Raw genomic sequence first — 16,605 nt, 5'->3', positions numbered from 1 at the left:
AATGGGTCTCTCCAAAAAACCTTTGGTGGCTGAATGCATTCTGGGTAAAATAGGCTCCAGATCTTTTTTGTCTTTGGTGTCCTCTTAAAGCTCACACTCCTCTTATCTCCGATCTGACCATCCGAAACTAATAAAAAATTATTGCAAATTATTGGTTTTTAAAATCTGGTGGTGGTGCAATGAAATATGATGTTAAGAGCACACAGTTTTGTTCAGGTGTGAGAGGTTCTACTCCAAAACATCATGTTAGAGGCCAAGTTGAGCAAAATCTTTATTGACCGAGAAGAGCAATCACAAATGAGGATAGAATATACAACCCCACCAGCATGCCAGCGTTTTCATAGAAACTGTACAATGTGAAGGAATGTATGGAGCAGGAATACATATCATTATCAGAAGAAACAAAGAAGTTTTACATCCACATGTTCTGGTACAGTACAAGTCGATTTCAATTTAATGTCACCGGTCAGTTGTGTTTGTACATGGTTGTTTTATTTTTTTTTTTGCTCTCCTCATTCTTACTTAAAATATTGAGCACGTTACTGTTAGTGTGTTAGTGTCACCTGACCCTTCGTGTCACTGAGGTCTCTATCTGGGTAGGAAGACTGAAAGCCCGGTCAGTTGTCCCTCTGTCTGTGGGTGAGCTCAGACACCGCCAAGGTCTCTGGCAGCAGCAGACGGTGCCTGGCTCAGCCTCCTTCTGTGCTTTCTCAGCTACTACTCCACACCTGGACCCTCCTGACTATGGACTAAGAGTTATGAAGCTATCTGAAGGAGCGGGGTTGGAGGGGAGGGGGTGATGATGTACATTAAGGCAAAAGGGAAATAAAATGAAAAAAGACTTCATTAGTAATGTTTGATCAGAGTTCGTGCTAAGGCCTCATGGCTAAAAGGAACAAGAGTGCCAATACTGATTTCCCTAGGTCTGGTTTCTTTTCTCCAATTTGAAACATTCAGTCCCCTCCACTTACGTGGATTGTTTATTTGAGGGGGGGGGGGCAGTGGGTGTGTGCGAAGCTGTATCTGAGTAACCTGTACAAACAGTCTCCACTACAACAGGGCTACAGATGAGGTGGTAGCGAGAGTAAGCCCTTGATGTACAGACTACTTGATAGAAAGTGCTGCTCATACACAAAAGGCATGCTAAACAGGCATGGATACGTTTAGACATTGGATGATATATAAGGCAGCTTTTTTCCTTTCTTCTTTTCACCCATTTTATTTTCTTACTCCCTTGTTCACTTTGGCCCCAGCCCCCCATTTATAGGGGGGTGTGGGTGAATACCTTTTGGGAAGGGGGGGGGGTGCTGAAGAGCGGCTCTGAATGAAGAAGTTTTACAAGGCAGGTACTGGTAATTATATCAAAAGACAGCAAGCAAGTAGGCAAGCAAAGGAATGCTGAATGTGGCGAGGGGGGGGGGGGGGGGGGGGGCACAGATGGATGTGGTGGGGCCCGCTATGAACACAACAGCTGATTACCAGTGATGTGAATACAGTCACATTACACAACCATTGATACAATTATATAAAAAAGGCAAACCAAAGTTGATTGTACAGTTGCTTTTCCACATGTACTTGATACTGAGAGAGGAAGACACCATTCTGGAAAGGTGGAAGGCGGGGTTAATCTCTTCAAGCAGCAAAACGGGACCAAACAAAAAGAAAAGGGGCTGGAGGTGTGAGGAGTGGGGAGGAAGTAAGGTGCTACATGGCACAGCTCAGTGGGGGTGAGTGGGTGAATGGAGATGGCTGGTTGGTGAACCAGTGAAATGAGGAGCAGGAGCTGAGATGGTGGACGGACTGACGAGATGGGGGGGCTGCTACTGCTGCTGCTACTGATGCTGATAGAGAGTTGAGAGAGGCGTTGATTTGTTAAGACAGTGAGGCAGAAACTAAGGCATGAGAGCATGAAATGCACAACAGAGTAAAAAACAAACAAACAAACAAACAAACAAGGCAGAAATGGTGGACATTGGGTGGGGATGAGGGGAGCGGCTGGGGGATGTATGAGAGCTGAGGGATTTGACTCCCTCATCCTCCGTCCCCAAACACAAAGGCCTCTTTTAGTCTTTCCAGTCTTTCTTGATGTTGAGGTTCCACTCCCAGGACAGGTGGTCATGCTTGTCATCGTCGGTAAACTTGGATTTGATCATGTAGTTGCCACGGGCCAGGACGCCCTTAGGAGTCTCTTCCATTGTGGTCAGGAAGTCGTATTCATTGGGACGCGGCCCGTAGCTGCCCACCATGTAGTCCGACTTATCAACTGTTGATCAACAAAAGGAGACAGTGAGGAACTGAACAACTAAGAGCAGGTGTTCAGGTTCACCAACATTTTTTGAGGTGAGATGAAAACCACATTTTTTTTAAGTCTTGTTTCTTTCATTAGCATTTCAACTGACTGCTGCTGACATTTGTAGCAACGTTGTTAAGCTGTTTCATGTTCTGCAATGGCGATTTGATAATTGAGCGTCTGTCTGTTCTGGGTATAAGACGGGTGTCTCTCTGTATAGACATCAGACCCAAAGACAATGCTGACTGTTCTGAGTCAGTGTTGAGTCATTGTCATCACCAGCCATGGACACAACAGCAACAGTTAATAGGATTTGATTGACACAAGCTTCCCCTCTATATCTGCGCTTTTTAACAGGCCGACAGACGGAGTATGAGCATCCCTCCTTCTTCTGTTCATCCATAGTGAAATCTGTCAGTCAGAAAACTCTGCAGATAGGAAGTTTTGCGTTTTGGCCATCGACATAATCTGTTACATGGGTTAAAGTTAGGGTTTTGTTCGGGGAGTGGTTCACCACAAAGATTTTCTCCATGGTCAACATTTAAGTAGGCATTTGGTAAGTGATACATTCACAGGAAACACAGTGGGTTGTGTTTTGTAAGTAATACATATTAAGTTCCAGAAGAAAGAGTCCCAAAAATCTCAAGATAACGTGTTCACTCACTCTTCATTCCTTTCCTGTATGTCTGCTGCACATACTTCAGACCTGAAACTATTTCCTTGTTCACCTGGAGAGACAGGAGAGACAAACCCACATTATTTTGGTAATAACCAGGTGAAGACATTAAACATAAAATGTTTAACATGTTTCATTTAATCTGTCTCTTATGTTGAGAAATTACAAAATAAATACAGAATTTTCTCTTCAATTCTTCTCCTCCTCATTTAATCTCTGTCTGGAGCAGAACTGAAGGAAACCACCAACACATGAGATTAAGATCTTTTAAATTTAAGATTTATAGACATTCTAACCTAAAGCTCGTGATGATTTTGATCCTTTTTGTGACAACTGCTCAGACTCAGCAGAAATTAAATTTAGGCTTTCTGCTCCACTATTAATGCTTAACTTTGATGACATGACAGTAATCCCTCTAATTCTGCTTCCACCAGATGCAGCTTTATTTAAAAAATGACAAAGTGTTGTGTGTTATTGCTAAATGTGTAGCAGCATCCTATCCACAGCAGCTCTCACCTTAAAGCTGATCTTTATTTTGTATTCCACTCCCTCCTTAAGAACAAAAGCCTGCTTTTTAAACTCTTCCAGGTCACCTGTTAGAAACCAAAAAGGGAAAAAAGCATAATCATCAGTATTTTGTTACTAGTTAGTTGCTATTATTCTGTTACCAATGAAAGCATCCTGCTATGCCAAGCCAATATTCTGTATTCATGGAGAGGTTTTCAGGGGAAGGATGACTTGTCTACATTTTCCAGATGTTTCCAAGTGTCTTTACTTCATCTAGGCTCGAGTCTTGAATGAATTAATTCAGATTAAGCAGCAATCCAAGTCCCTTTGGTGAATACAATTCAAAGCTCTCAATCCATCTTCATCATCATCATTAGGAAGCACAAAGTGCTTTAATGGAACATGATTTCCCAACAAACACCTGCTGCTGCAAGCTCATGCACATACAGTGCGTCTCCATTTTTATAAAAATTTCTAAAATTCCATTGAATCGTTTACATGTAAGCGAACTGGTACAGATATGTGTGCACATTAGTGATGCACCCATGGACTCAATGGACATCAAAGAATGACTTCCAACGTGGATTATTGTTATTTGCATGTTTGCACATGGGAGGAAATTCGTAAACAGGTCAGGAAGCGTCTGTTATTATAAGCCAAGAAAGAGCCTACAACACTTAGCTCAGCACTAAATGGAGTCGAACAGCCCCTGGGTAAAAGCTGCTTCAGCCTAGTTTGATACTGAAGAATGTTTGTTTCCTATTATTCCTGTCTCTTAGCCTGATCTTCATAATAATCCAACATCAGGTTGGTTTTTAATACAGAGGCTGCATTGATTTTTTTCCTGGAACTGGTCTAACTGAGTGACTACATTTGCGTGACTCATCCTCAGAAAGGCTTTTCCTGTAAAACACTTTCCCAAAAATACAATGATGCATTATAAAAAAGGGACAATGAATAAAATAAATCAAATGCTATTCAAATTTTCAAATGGACCAAAAATTCTATTTCCTTGTGTTTTTGCTAAATATTCTGGGATCCATTTAATACAACATGGTATGTGATTTAACCACAGTGACCCTAAATGAAACTGGGACACAACTAAAACTTTCCATGTGTTTTTAATTTAAGTAAGCAGCTGAAACAAATCCTGGGTAATACTGGGACACTTTATCTGCATTTCAACAGCAGGAACCTAGTTCCAGTTTTAGTTTCATCCCCCAGAAAGCTGCGCTCCTGAGCTGCTACTCTGATTGCAAATGAACCATATGGGTTGAATTTTCAGATCTATGCAGATTGAAACTACACAACTACAAAACATGTGACCAGTCTCCCTTCAGATTTTGGACCACAACTCCTCTCAATATTAAAGCTGACGTGACGTTAATTCATGCTACTGATGTTTGGATACTATCAAGTTCTTGTGCATTTTATCTGTCCAGCTTCTGCCAAAACTTAAAAATGGCATGTCAGCCATAAAGTAGCAGACGGGACAACTCAAATTTTATTTGCTCATTGGAGGAATTGTTGGGTTGAAAACCAGCAGTTTTGTCATTGGTTTGACCCAGCTGAACAGTCTTTCCTGCTCTGTTGTGATCCTGCTGCAGGCAGGTGCTCTCACTCATAATCAGCTGGTGAGCAGTGTGGAGTCTTTCCTCTCCTCTGGACGGAGGAGGCCATGCACTGCTCCTCTCTGCCTACAGGTGGCAATTTTACTTTGGACTCAACTAAAATATTGGCTAAAATGGCTAAAATATTGCAGCTAACTTCAAAGTTAAAAAGAAACAACATCAATTCAATCATCGCAATAAAAGCAATATCTAAAAAGAAGTAAATAAGGGTGTAGTGTTCTTTTTGCTTTTTAGATGAGTAAAAGCAACAATCTGGTCAAAGACTATGAAAGTCGTTGAAATTGCATTTGCTACATGTGCAGAAAGTATTTTTAGCTAAGAAAGTAGGAGAATCAGTGAGTGATGCATAGGAAGTGAGACACAGGACAGAATGTTCTGGATCAAATCAAATCTAGGACACCTGGGCTGTGAGATGCTCTGGGGACAGTGGTCTTAACTTCACCAATGTCACTGGGAAAATCAGTCAAACTGGAAAAATGCTGTTTATGAATAGCCTTCCTGAATGTCTGTAGGGAATCAGTGAATTATGTATGATTTACGGCAGGCTCAGCACAGATTCAAAAATGAAAAGAAAAACCCCGTTCTAGGGTTGACAGAGAAGCTATATTTGACTACGACAAATATAGTCTGCTTTGAAACGGGGCAGACTGCAGAGGAAGATACAAGTAACACTTCAGTGTCAAAAAAAGAAAGAAAGTGAAGTGTGCTTTTGTCAATTTCACTGTCACCATTATCTGGTGACAGACAGTGAAGCATCCTCTTAACATATTTTCAAGGTTTTTTTCTTTTTCAGAAGGCAAATATTCAACTAAATATGCTAGTTAATCTCTATTTCTGCTGCATATTACAGTCTGACTGCGACTCACCTTGCAGGTCCAGGACCAGAGGATTTGGGGCATTTTCACAGATCAGAGACATTCGGGTCACCTGGACATTGGGAGCAGTGGGATCTGGGACAGGATCAAAGAAACATGTCATTGAATTAAGATCCCCTTTCCCTGACATGGAATTTGTATCTTGTAGAGACTGCTGGAGTTGGTTAATAGGACTGATATAAATCCCAGAACCATTTTATGGAAATTTCTATTAACAACCGAAATCATAACAGCAAAGTGGCACAAAACGCGTGGTTGTGTGGAGAATTAACATACAGCAGTCATTCGGGCGCCCCTGCAGTTTTATCAGTTTTTATCATCACTGCAACATTACTGCAGATTTGACCAATCGGGTTAGCCCGCCTCCGCATGACAATACAAATGAAAAACAAAAAAAAGAAAGAAAGAGAAGCCAATAAGACGTTTCAAAAGTGGTAGGGCCAGACCAAGTTAGAGTTCCAACCTCTCACGGTCACTTCTGGTGCAAATAAATAAAACAAACAAACAAACAAATAAATAAATAAAGAGGCAACAACAAAAACGTATTGCAGTTTGTAGCAAATGCTTTCTGATAGTAACATCAGCATGTTAGCTCCACTGGCTACTCTAAATTTGAGTCTGCACTTTTTCTTTGTCCCCCGTTCAAATCGGGGACATTTTCAGCGACAGCTTTTACTGTGGACAAGTTGCTCAAGTCAGGGATGTCTAGTCACCCTTTATTTTGTGTGCTTTTAAAATGGTGTGTGTGTGTGTGTGTGCGTGTTTGCGCACTCGAGTTAACGAGTGTTGAAACGAGTTGAAATTATTAATTTGAGAGTTGACCAAAGTTGGGAATGTCATAGTTGACTTTGCTGTTCAGTAAATAAAAGTAATTTGCTGTCATTGTTGAAAAATTGTTCTTTGCACTTGTTTTCAAAATGCATTTTAAGCATATTTCGTTAGAATTGTTGAAATTGTGCACGTTTTGGGGCTAAGGTTACAGAGAACACAAAACTTTTATTTGTAAATCACAAGGTAATGCAATTTTATTGAAAAAAAAAAAAAAAAAAAAAAAAAAACAAGCTTCAAAACATTGCAACTTTTTGAAAAAAACTGCTGCAAATTTGGTCATCGTAGGCTGCAACATTCACAAAAAGACTGCGAAATCCTGGAGGGATATAGTTATTTGTAGCCACTTATTTATACGCATAAAGACAATTTAGTCCAGACTCCAAAAATTTAATAGAAACCTGAACAAGTTGGCTGCTTTCTAACAAGGAGCTACGCAAATGTGCTCAAAGGAGCTGAAATCAGAACATGTCAGCTGTAATTAGGAAGCCTCTGAATTAATTAGACATCAGTTTTAGAACATTTTATCTTTATACTCATGTAAAGCTGTTCAACATATGAGACAACACTGGACTGTGGGATAAACTGGGTACTTTAAATAGCTAACACCGGCTTTAGAGCCATTTATCTACTTCTTGCAATCATTAAATTACTAAGATTTGAGAAGTTAGAATTTTTCCTCTGAATTTCTGCTACCTGACTCAATATCAGAAAGAGAGAAGCTTTTTCGATTGGACCCTCGCTTAATTATTAGTACATTTATGTCCGTAGAAGGAAAGAAGTGACAAAAGTGACAGAAGGAAAACAAAAGTTAAAATGTTAATGCTCATATTGGTTGGAAGTGCCTTCTTTACGATGAATGTATGTAGTCTGACGACACACAACTCCCTCACGATGCCTGATCGAGTCTATGGCATGATGTGAAAATCTTACAAATCAAAAGTATCTACTGGGATACAAAGCCTATGGCAAACAATGAACCACCCTCACAACCATCACCTACAACTCAAAAAGAAAAATTATTAGTGTCTAAATTAAGGTCACAGCTGGAAAGAATGAAATTTTCAAATTGCAAGAAGTGTGATTTAATTGTTACTTACATGATTAACAGTGTGCTAAGACACTGAAGGGAGGGAAAGGAAAAGACTGTGCCCTTTGATTTTGCCTAATCCTAATATCAATCGTCTCCCCCTGAGATGTGGCCAATTAACATAATTTCTGTTGGCATTAAACACGCAGTATAAATCTTCTGCCACAAGGAAGTCTCTAAATTTAAGTAAAAAGGAGGTACAAGGAGGTTGTGGGAGATGCTACCATCATTTTCAGTGTCAATAGTTCTCCAGGTTTATCCTGGGCCGGATTTATGTCCTATGGGAACTGGATTTCCATTAAAAATCAACAATTTGCTGGATTGTTCAGTGGTTTACACATATGACATGTTAACGCAGTGTCCCAGGTTCGATTACAGCCCAGGACCAGTGCTGCGGGTGATTCCTCTCTCTCTCTCTCTCTCCCAGTTGATCTCTCTGCCCCTTCTAATTAAAATAAAGGCATTAAAAGTCATAAATAAACAGCAAGTTGTTGACACAGGACAGCTGGGAGGTAAGTGGCTGCATTTGCATCAAGTAGCAATAAATCTAATGCTACTTTTAATGTAATCATGACTTTTGGAGGCAATGACTATTGTCTCAATAATTATGAAGTAAACTGATACATTTCCTGGGCCAGTTTATTTAGAGGTTGGCCTGCCTCAAAATGATTGATACAAAAGGCAACCGGATGCAATTTATCTGCTTCTGTTCACGTGAAAACGAGATACAGTTTATGGTCTGAGCAAACGCGTCTGATTGAATACAATTTAGATGCGCAACAAAAAATATAAGCCTGTAGATTAATTTAGAATGAATTAAAAAAAAATAAACAAGTTTGCTGTTTCCAGCTTTGTGCTGAATTCTTTTATTAGTTCCTGATCCATTTCCCCTACAGGCTACACCTACATTACACCCAGATTCATACTGTAAACACAGCTGTTTTATTATATGTATCCGTGACCACAGTATGGGAATAACACAAGAAAGTGAATGTGACTCCAATATAGAGATGCTTCAGCATTCAACCGTTGTTTTTCTCAGTGATAGAATGTATCTATTAAACCTGTCTATGTAGTACTCATGTTATATTACAAAGCAAATTCACCCTGTATGGAGTAAAATAAATGGCATTCCTAAAATTTAAGCCCACTGCTCACTTAAAGGTCAACTATCCCATTTAACCACTATTAATTTCATGTTTCTTACATTCTCTCCTTCATACACACACATGCTCGCTGCATTTACCAGTCTCAGCAACCCCAGAGCCAAGCAGAGCTTCCTTATATTTGCGCAAGCTCTCATCATCCTTATCCAGCTCATGGATCTCTTTCACAGACTTCTGGGCTGGTGGCTTGTAGTTCACCGGCTCTGGCTCCTCGTTTTCGGCGGCAATGGCTGCTAGCTGCTCCGGAGTCACCTCATCCTCAGCCATGTCTGGAGACATATTGGGTGGTGCAAGGGAAGAAAAACAGTCCATATTAAGGGTAAATGTGTAAGAAATTCTAGCAGGTACAAAAACGATTAGGAGAATAAAAAACAGGAAAATCTTCTTGCATTTGCAATCGATATTTGCCTTTTGGGGGAAAGATTACAACAATAATGCCAGAGTGGAATGCTGATGGAGAGTATCCAGCCCGCTGGGTCTGTAGCTGCTCTGTGAGCTTGTGCTGATAACGCAGCCACAGCCGCAGCATGGCATTTTTCTTTAAGTTACTGTCAATGACCTAAATGCTGCTGTGTGATATCATCTGGACGTATTTCTCTGAAATAACATCACCACCAGGAGTCATGACTGAAGCATCATGCATCACATGAAACAGAGCCTAACCCGGGGTGATGTTGTGCCTCAAAGACCCAGACGTTATTTGGGTTAGAGAAAACAGAAAGTAAATTTTAAATTAAGGCAAAGGAAAGGGGTTAACCGACAGCAAATTGGCTTGCTTGTTGACTCTGTATTTCCCTGTGGTGGGGTCAAGTAAGGATGTTAGTGGAAAGAATTTCTCTGCAGAGATATAGTGTGTAACAAAAGCAGGAAGAGCAGTGTTTATGCCAGATCCCTGGAACCCACGGAGCAATGCAGCCTGAAGTCTAGCACTGAATCATTGTGATTTGTTTCCATGCATTTGAGTTCCATTAGTATTCAAGTGATATTGATAAATGATATTTAATTTCTTAAACGTGAATGTGATCATTCACTTTACTGCTAAATATGCAGTTTTCCTCTTGGTCTGAAATAAATAGTCTGACATTCACCTGAAAGTCCATGAAAGGACGAGTTGATCATTACAGAACAAATCCATATCTGTTTTGATAGTTGATGGATTGTTTCCTTTTAAGAATAAATAGACTCACAACTATTTAAATGTGAGAATCTCATTAATTGTAAACTTAACTTCTAATACTACTACTGGTAATATTGATATTAATATTATTATTATAATAATAGCATGTTCACAAGAAAAAACCAACATAAACCAAAAGGAGGTTATATGACAAATTACCAAGGATTTTAGTCACCTGTGATGGGCAACATGGCATTTGATGTTATTGCCTGCATAATTAAACATTACTGCAATTTCACCTTCATTGCACTCAACAGATCTCAACCACTAACTATGCATTAATACCCATTTGATATAACACAAAGACACATACCACAGAACAATTTCTGCTATCAGCCTCAAAGATAATGTGGAGTAAATTGTGGCTAAGTGATCGAGAAGGTTTTAAAGCCTGAAAGGTGTGCACCACTAACTATACATCTTAAATTAAACTGCCACTATTAAAGACCACTGCAAGTGAGACAAAAATAACTGTGAATAATTCAAAGTCATCCGACTGTACCTAAGGCTCATAGTCAACAATAATAATCCTGTTAACACATGGTGGTCCACCATTTTAAAACCTGCAGAGATCACATACAGATTCACACATCTGGTTTAAAGTCAGTGAGCATGAGCATACATTTTTCTTGGTGTTTTGCCTGACCTGCCCAAACTAGCAGCTGAGTGTATTTTAGTGGTAAAGGAATGAACTCTGCTGACTGACAATCTTGTAGTGCAAAGTCACAGCATGCCTGGGCAGGGGCCAAAAACTTAAAATTAGCACCTATTTTCAAAGTTTCACAGATAAATCCTCATACCTGAACAAGTGACTAATTTAGAGTTTAGTATCTAGAAAATGCTTAAGTTTAACCCCACCTGGAAGCACAGGTTAACACTGACATTAGCTTACGTACCAGACTACAGCTGCACAGTTTAATTGCCTTAATTGCCAAATGAGGTCTCCATCAGTGGAAAACACTTTTTTTGTGTTTTGCTTGATTTTTTCATTCTATTTTTTCCTCGAAAGAATCTTGCATGCTAACCAGATAGCCTTGCTCTAATTATACAGTCTCATCACTTTGTAACACTGTGTCGGCGATGCATTCAATTGGCCATGAAGAGCTAGCTCTCCTCAGAGGGTGTACTCTAACTCCTTAATGCAACAATGACTGAAACATTTGGCAAGACTGCAAGGTAAAATGCTTCTAATGCTAACATTGGATTGAAGCTTATAAAAAAGACAAGATGCAAGATGTTTTCTGGCCAACAAAGAAAAACAAAGAAAACAACAATAAAAATGTTGGCTCTCTGGTAGCTGTGGTTATTAAAAATGTAATTTCAAATATCATTCAACCTCTATCCAGCAGCAGATCAGTCACATAACAAAAAAAATCAGCAGGTGCCTTTTAATTGAACACTTCTTTTATGTGGAAATCCTTCAGCCAAATTTTTGATCAATGCTGTTTGAAATAATGGTGTTAGTGTTTGTGGCACGGGCTTCAGTGACTTGATGAATGCATTATGCTGCTGTTGGTATTAAACCATTACTTTCCCTCCACTTTGGATAAAAAAAGCTTTCTGTACACATGTAGTAGATAAATGTATTGTTACTGAGAGTTTTATGCTTTATTGTGTTTATTTTGGCATAGCACTTGCTCACGCTCATCTTGGTCATTCTTTTGTAACTGATCATGTGTTCTCTATTTTCACAGTTGCCAGACGTTCAAAGGGACAAGACAAAAGAAGCTGAGCAAAATTCATAACAGAGGCTTCAAGAACCGTCGCAGAAAACAGCAAAATTAATTCACGTCATGGTTCTACTGGAATTCAGTATGACAGGCCTACCCCACCCAGCTGGAAAGGAGCAGCCTCAGGCCAAAAAAAAAACAAACTACTCACTGTACAGACAAGAAAGCCAAAAAGTTCAAATTCAGACAGAGGAAGCATAAAGGCCGGAAACTGACTAACCCAAGTGTACCTACCATCAGGACTTCTGATTAATCTATTTTAGTATTAAACGTTAACAAACTGCAGGACAACAGCCATATTGGCCCAGTGTCTCATGATTAACTACCAAGTTCACAGGATAATACAAAAAATATGTCAACAATCACTGACGATTTATGTTTCCCCATTGTGATGGTGTGTAAGCTACATATATATATATATATATATATATATTTGCTGGCAAATAAATGTCATAAATCACATCATCCAGAAATCGCTTTGCCGATAAAAAAAAAGCGCTTAAGATTTTGACCTCTTGAAAATATTGAGTTATGTAACGTTCAAAAGTGTCTCGGTTCAAATCATGCTGTCTGGGGGGCTAACCATGGCGATATTACTCAGTCATGAATGGGGGGGGGGGCAATCAGGCTACCATTGTGGGCTGGCATCTTTTCAGTAAAACCGGCGAACACATTGCTTTTGACAGCACGCCAAGGTAGCGACACTACACTGCTAGCTGCAAAAGTTGTGTTGGCGATGAAAAGGATCGCTGAGAAACAATGGCACTGAACTAATCCTGGCAGCCACCCTCTCCCACAGGGTGGGACTGAGGAGAGGGGGAGAGAGAGAGACAAGTGGCTAGCTGGTTCTCTGGGAACAATTCAGCCAAGCTAACCCGAGTCAGCGGCTAACGTTAGCCTGACAAGTTATCATCAGCTGACGGGGACAAAGGGGAGCACCGAAAGCCATTGAGCGACGTGCGCCGGTTAGAGCCGCTGCATTACTTGTGTTATGGCTCGCCAGCGGATCTGGGAGACTCACCTTTAAATTAAACGCAGTAGTGATTTCAGGTGCCGCTGCGGTAAGTGCGTTCGCTGCTCTGCGCTCCTGTGCAAGTATGGCGAACAACGGGACGGCGCCGCCCCGTGCGCTGCCCGCGCGACGTTCCCCGGAAACGGGTCCGCGCACGCAGCTGACGTGCCGCGTTGTGTGCTTAAACACAGCCGACGGCGTTCATCGGATTTTTTTCGTAAAAATTAATGTAAAAAAAAAAAGTTTAGATTTCAGTTTAAGCACCGACCCCCCTCCCCCTTAAACTAATAGGGAATATTGCTCCGCGTGGAATAATACCTGGCAACATTTCTCTTTGATCTAATAAGACCAACAGGAGACATACAAGGAATGGCAGAAAGGCTATCTGAAACATAGCCAGATATGTTTAATTAATTTTTAACTCCGAAAATAAGATAAGGCAATGTAGACCTTTTACAGCCGTATTTGATTTGACATTTGAACCACAGTACTTATTGGCCGATGACAGGGAGGTAGCTGTTGCAGCTGACACGAGTTTCCTCTACTCTTGCAACATAATGTTTTGGTACACTTGTTAAAGTACATTCAAAGCTCAATTATCAGAACACCTAAAGCAGACATGAGCAATTGACCATCAACAGCAACATCCTAACTAAGGATGATAAATGAGAAATGTGACCCACTTTTTAAATATCAGTTAATTCGACAATTGAAAACCCCTTGTATCTCAGGAAGGTAGAGCACTAGAAAACAAAACAATGCAAAGACACTTCAATACAATGTATTTATATACAAATTCATTTGAAATATGTTCATCATTAAGTACCAAGTGGCTGAATTGATGTATAAGAACTTAACATTGTAACAATACATTGAACAGACTCCCAGAACACAGATTGAAGTCCACATGTTAAAAATAAAAATAAAAAATAATAAAAATAAAAAGTTGCAGGTTTCACATACTTATCTATACACATGGGAAATACCACCGAATCTGTTGATGTATAGGAAAATACCCAAGAAATAAAACTTCCCTGGGAAAAATGGCTACAAAAATACAGAGAGAGAAAAAAAAAAAAAAAAAAAAAATCAATAGAATACAACAGTCCATACAATATGGCTCGAGAAAAACAGTAATAACTTCAGAACCACTCTATTGGATTAACCTGATCTTTTTTTTTTAAACTGCTGTCCAAAATAAAGAAAAAGTGGATAAAAGCTGCGTCCTCTTCAAGTGCTCCTAACTGGTGTCCATCTGAAACTAAAAACATGAGACATATGATCCAAATGGTAATAAATGTTACCAATATAAAGTATTATTCTATCCATACCTTGGCATTGTAAGCATCCAACTGAGCATCCAACTCCTCTGCAGAAAGTTGAGGTCTGTTTCCTCCACCTCTTCCACGACCCCTGAAATCCCCACCACTGCCACCTGGCCTCCTTTCCCCACGCTCCCTCCTTTCAAATTTTGGTTGGCCAAGCCTGCTCCGGTCAAATCCTCTGTTGAACCATGAAATAACAAGATCAAGTTAACCATCAACCACTTACAGCCAAACATTTTTAAACACACATAAGATGTTGCATCTATTGTCATTGTACACAATGACAATAAAAACAACCTCTATTCCAACTTCTTACCCTTGCGTGGATTGTCTGCTCTGCACATCATCTGACGACAGCTGGATTTTCATAGGGCGACCTATAGTATTTGAAGAAAATTTAAGTGAAATGCTCCAACAGAAGATAACACAAGATCCATTCCAACATGAAAACTGAGTCCTCACCATCAAGTGGGACACCATTGTAATGCTTCATAGCTTTGTGTGCATCTGCTTTATTTTCAAAGTGAACATCTGCTGTTCCTTTACTACGTCCAGAGCGATCGTAGTGTACAGATGCCTTCCTTAATGCCCCGAACTCTGCAAACAGCTCCTGTACAAGAAAATGCAGAAATCAGACGTACTCAACAACAAACAGACATTATGAAAGTGGAAGAATGTGTTAAAGGGAATTACCTTGATATCTGAATCAGAGACACCAAAGTCCAGATTGGAAATCAGCAGCTTTCCGCTACTTTCTACACTTCTTTCAGCTTCTGCACTTGGTCCTCTATATCCACCAACATGCTCCTCAAACATGTCGTGTTGCCATTTGTCTGGCAGCTCTCTGGGCTGTGGAAAGCAACAGAAGAAGAAACACTTAATATTCCACACGTGCTGCTAAAAATAAAAGATTGGCCTTCACCAAAAATCCAACATGGATGAGGGTCGCAGTTCTTTGAGAAAAAAAAAAGCCTAGAGTATCATGTCTGAAAGCCATGAAGACGATCATGTAAAGAAACAAGCTAAGCAGACTAGCCTAAAGCGCTAACCACTGTGTATACCCAGCATGGCGACTACTCCCTATAAAGGCCTTAGGGTTTAGGCCCGGGCCAACATCAGGGCTTTCCAGGGATGGGTCCTTGTAAAGAGGTACATCTGCCTTTCTTCGATGACAGAAATTTTGAAATCTGTCTCATGGGAATGGCGGCTGAGTTGATGATTCGGTCTGAGTCTTTACAAAACAGTGAGGTTGAGGAACTGGCATTTTCTCTTTGTGGCCACGATGAGATTCAAGATCCTGTTCAGAGCCGCTTCCGCAGCCGAGGACACCGGATTCATCCAACATTTCTAAAATACAAGGGCTGGATGCTTCTCGCACACGGCCAAGAGCACAGTTGTTGCTGTTCCTCTTCCGCCGACAGAGTAACACGCAGCGCAGCCATCTTGATGAAGGAAACATCCGGGTCGTCGTTTTTAAGAGTTTGGGTTTAGTGGTGTTCAAGAAAGGTGGAACACGTTGAACAGAGGAGTGTGTAGAAATAAAAAAAAATTAAATTCAGGAGGCAGGACAAACACTTAACTACATCGTTTAGGGGAGTCCTTTACCAAGTAACCACGACTGACAACAAGGTAGCACAACACCCCGCCACGTTACTCTTTATCTCCATTTCAACTGCTTCTCTTTCATACCCTGGTGTACGGAGTGGATCTGTTGTTTCTCTCACGGTTGAAGTTATTCTGTCGACCCCGCATTGGCCTCGAGGATCCACCGGCCCGAGCTGAACTTCCACCCGACCTAGACGATCCTTCTCCACGGCCTCCTTTCTTGTTCATCTTGATAATGTCGTCCAGGGACATGCTCATTTTGTCTGCCATCGTGGCGCTTTGGCTTCAGCGGTGAAGACGAACAAAGAACTTTGTGTGTCGAGAAGCTGTTGGTCAGTTGTTTATCTCCGGCGGCGCGTTGTTGAAACAAACTGAATCGGAATAAATAATTTGCGGAAATGACGTCCTATCATGGCCCCGCCCACTATCAGTTTCAAAAAAACTTTATCGAACAACGCAAACACAAACAGCCAACTGCTTCTGTACATACAAAACAGAATAGGCAGCAATTGAAAGTTTAAATGCTGATATAATGAAAATAACAACAACTAAAAAACTGTTACAGAAGGACAAGAGCAGTTTTACATGGAGTATACTTTGAAACCTTTTGAACCAAATTTAAGGCAGTTGTATCTGACCAGAGAAGAGATGTCATCAATTCAATTCAGAGTGTATCAGCGCAATCAGCAACTT

At 40.4% G+C, this 16,605-nt stretch overlaps 2 protein-coding genes across 3 annotated transcripts; both read right to left on the bottom strand.

Annotated features, from left to right (window-relative positions):
* Positions 1–253: 253 nt before the first annotated feature.
* Positions 254–13,099, bottom strand: LOC115042258 (rho GDP-dissociation inhibitor 1-like). The gene is made up of 6 exons (XM_029500362.1): positions 12,992–13,099; positions 9,144–9,332; positions 5,971–6,054; positions 3,483–3,559; positions 2,955–3,018; positions 254–2,263 (listed from the first exon to the last, which is right to left on the bottom strand). The coding sequence occupies exons 2-6, from the start codon at positions 9,328–9,330 to the stop codon at positions 2,064–2,066; spliced, it is 612 nt and encodes a 203-aa protein (XP_029356222.1). The 5' UTR covers positions 9,331–9,332; positions 12,992–13,099; the 3' UTR covers positions 254–2,063.
* Positions 13,100–13,747: 648 nt separating this feature from the next.
* On the bottom strand, positions 13,748–16,295 carry LOC115046168 (THO complex subunit 4-like). Of its 2 annotated transcripts, none has more exons than XM_029506366.1 (6): positions 15,997–16,295; positions 15,001–15,156; positions 14,770–14,917; positions 14,624–14,684; positions 14,314–14,485; positions 13,748–14,243 (listed from the first exon to the last, which is right to left on the bottom strand). In XM_029506366.1, the coding sequence occupies exons 1-6, from the start codon at positions 16,180–16,182 to the stop codon at positions 14,223–14,225; spliced, it is 744 nt and encodes a 247-aa protein (XP_029362226.1). In that variant the 5' UTR covers positions 16,183–16,295; the 3' UTR covers positions 13,748–14,222. The 2 variants fall into 2 exon arrangements, with proteins under 2 accessions (XP_029362226.1, XP_029362234.1); XM_029506374.1 differs by having other exon boundaries at positions 13,748–14,237.
* Between the last annotated feature and the right edge of the window lie 310 nt (positions 16,296–16,605).

The sequence above is a fragment of the Echeneis naucrates genome, chromosome 1, assembly GCF_900963305.1.
Source record: "Echeneis naucrates chromosome 1, fEcheNa1.1, whole genome shotgun sequence".
NCBI classification, from domain to species: domain Eukaryota; kingdom Metazoa; phylum Chordata; class Actinopteri; order Carangiformes; family Echeneidae; genus Echeneis; species Echeneis naucrates.
This window is presented reverse-complemented; position numbering and strand designations above follow the sequence as displayed.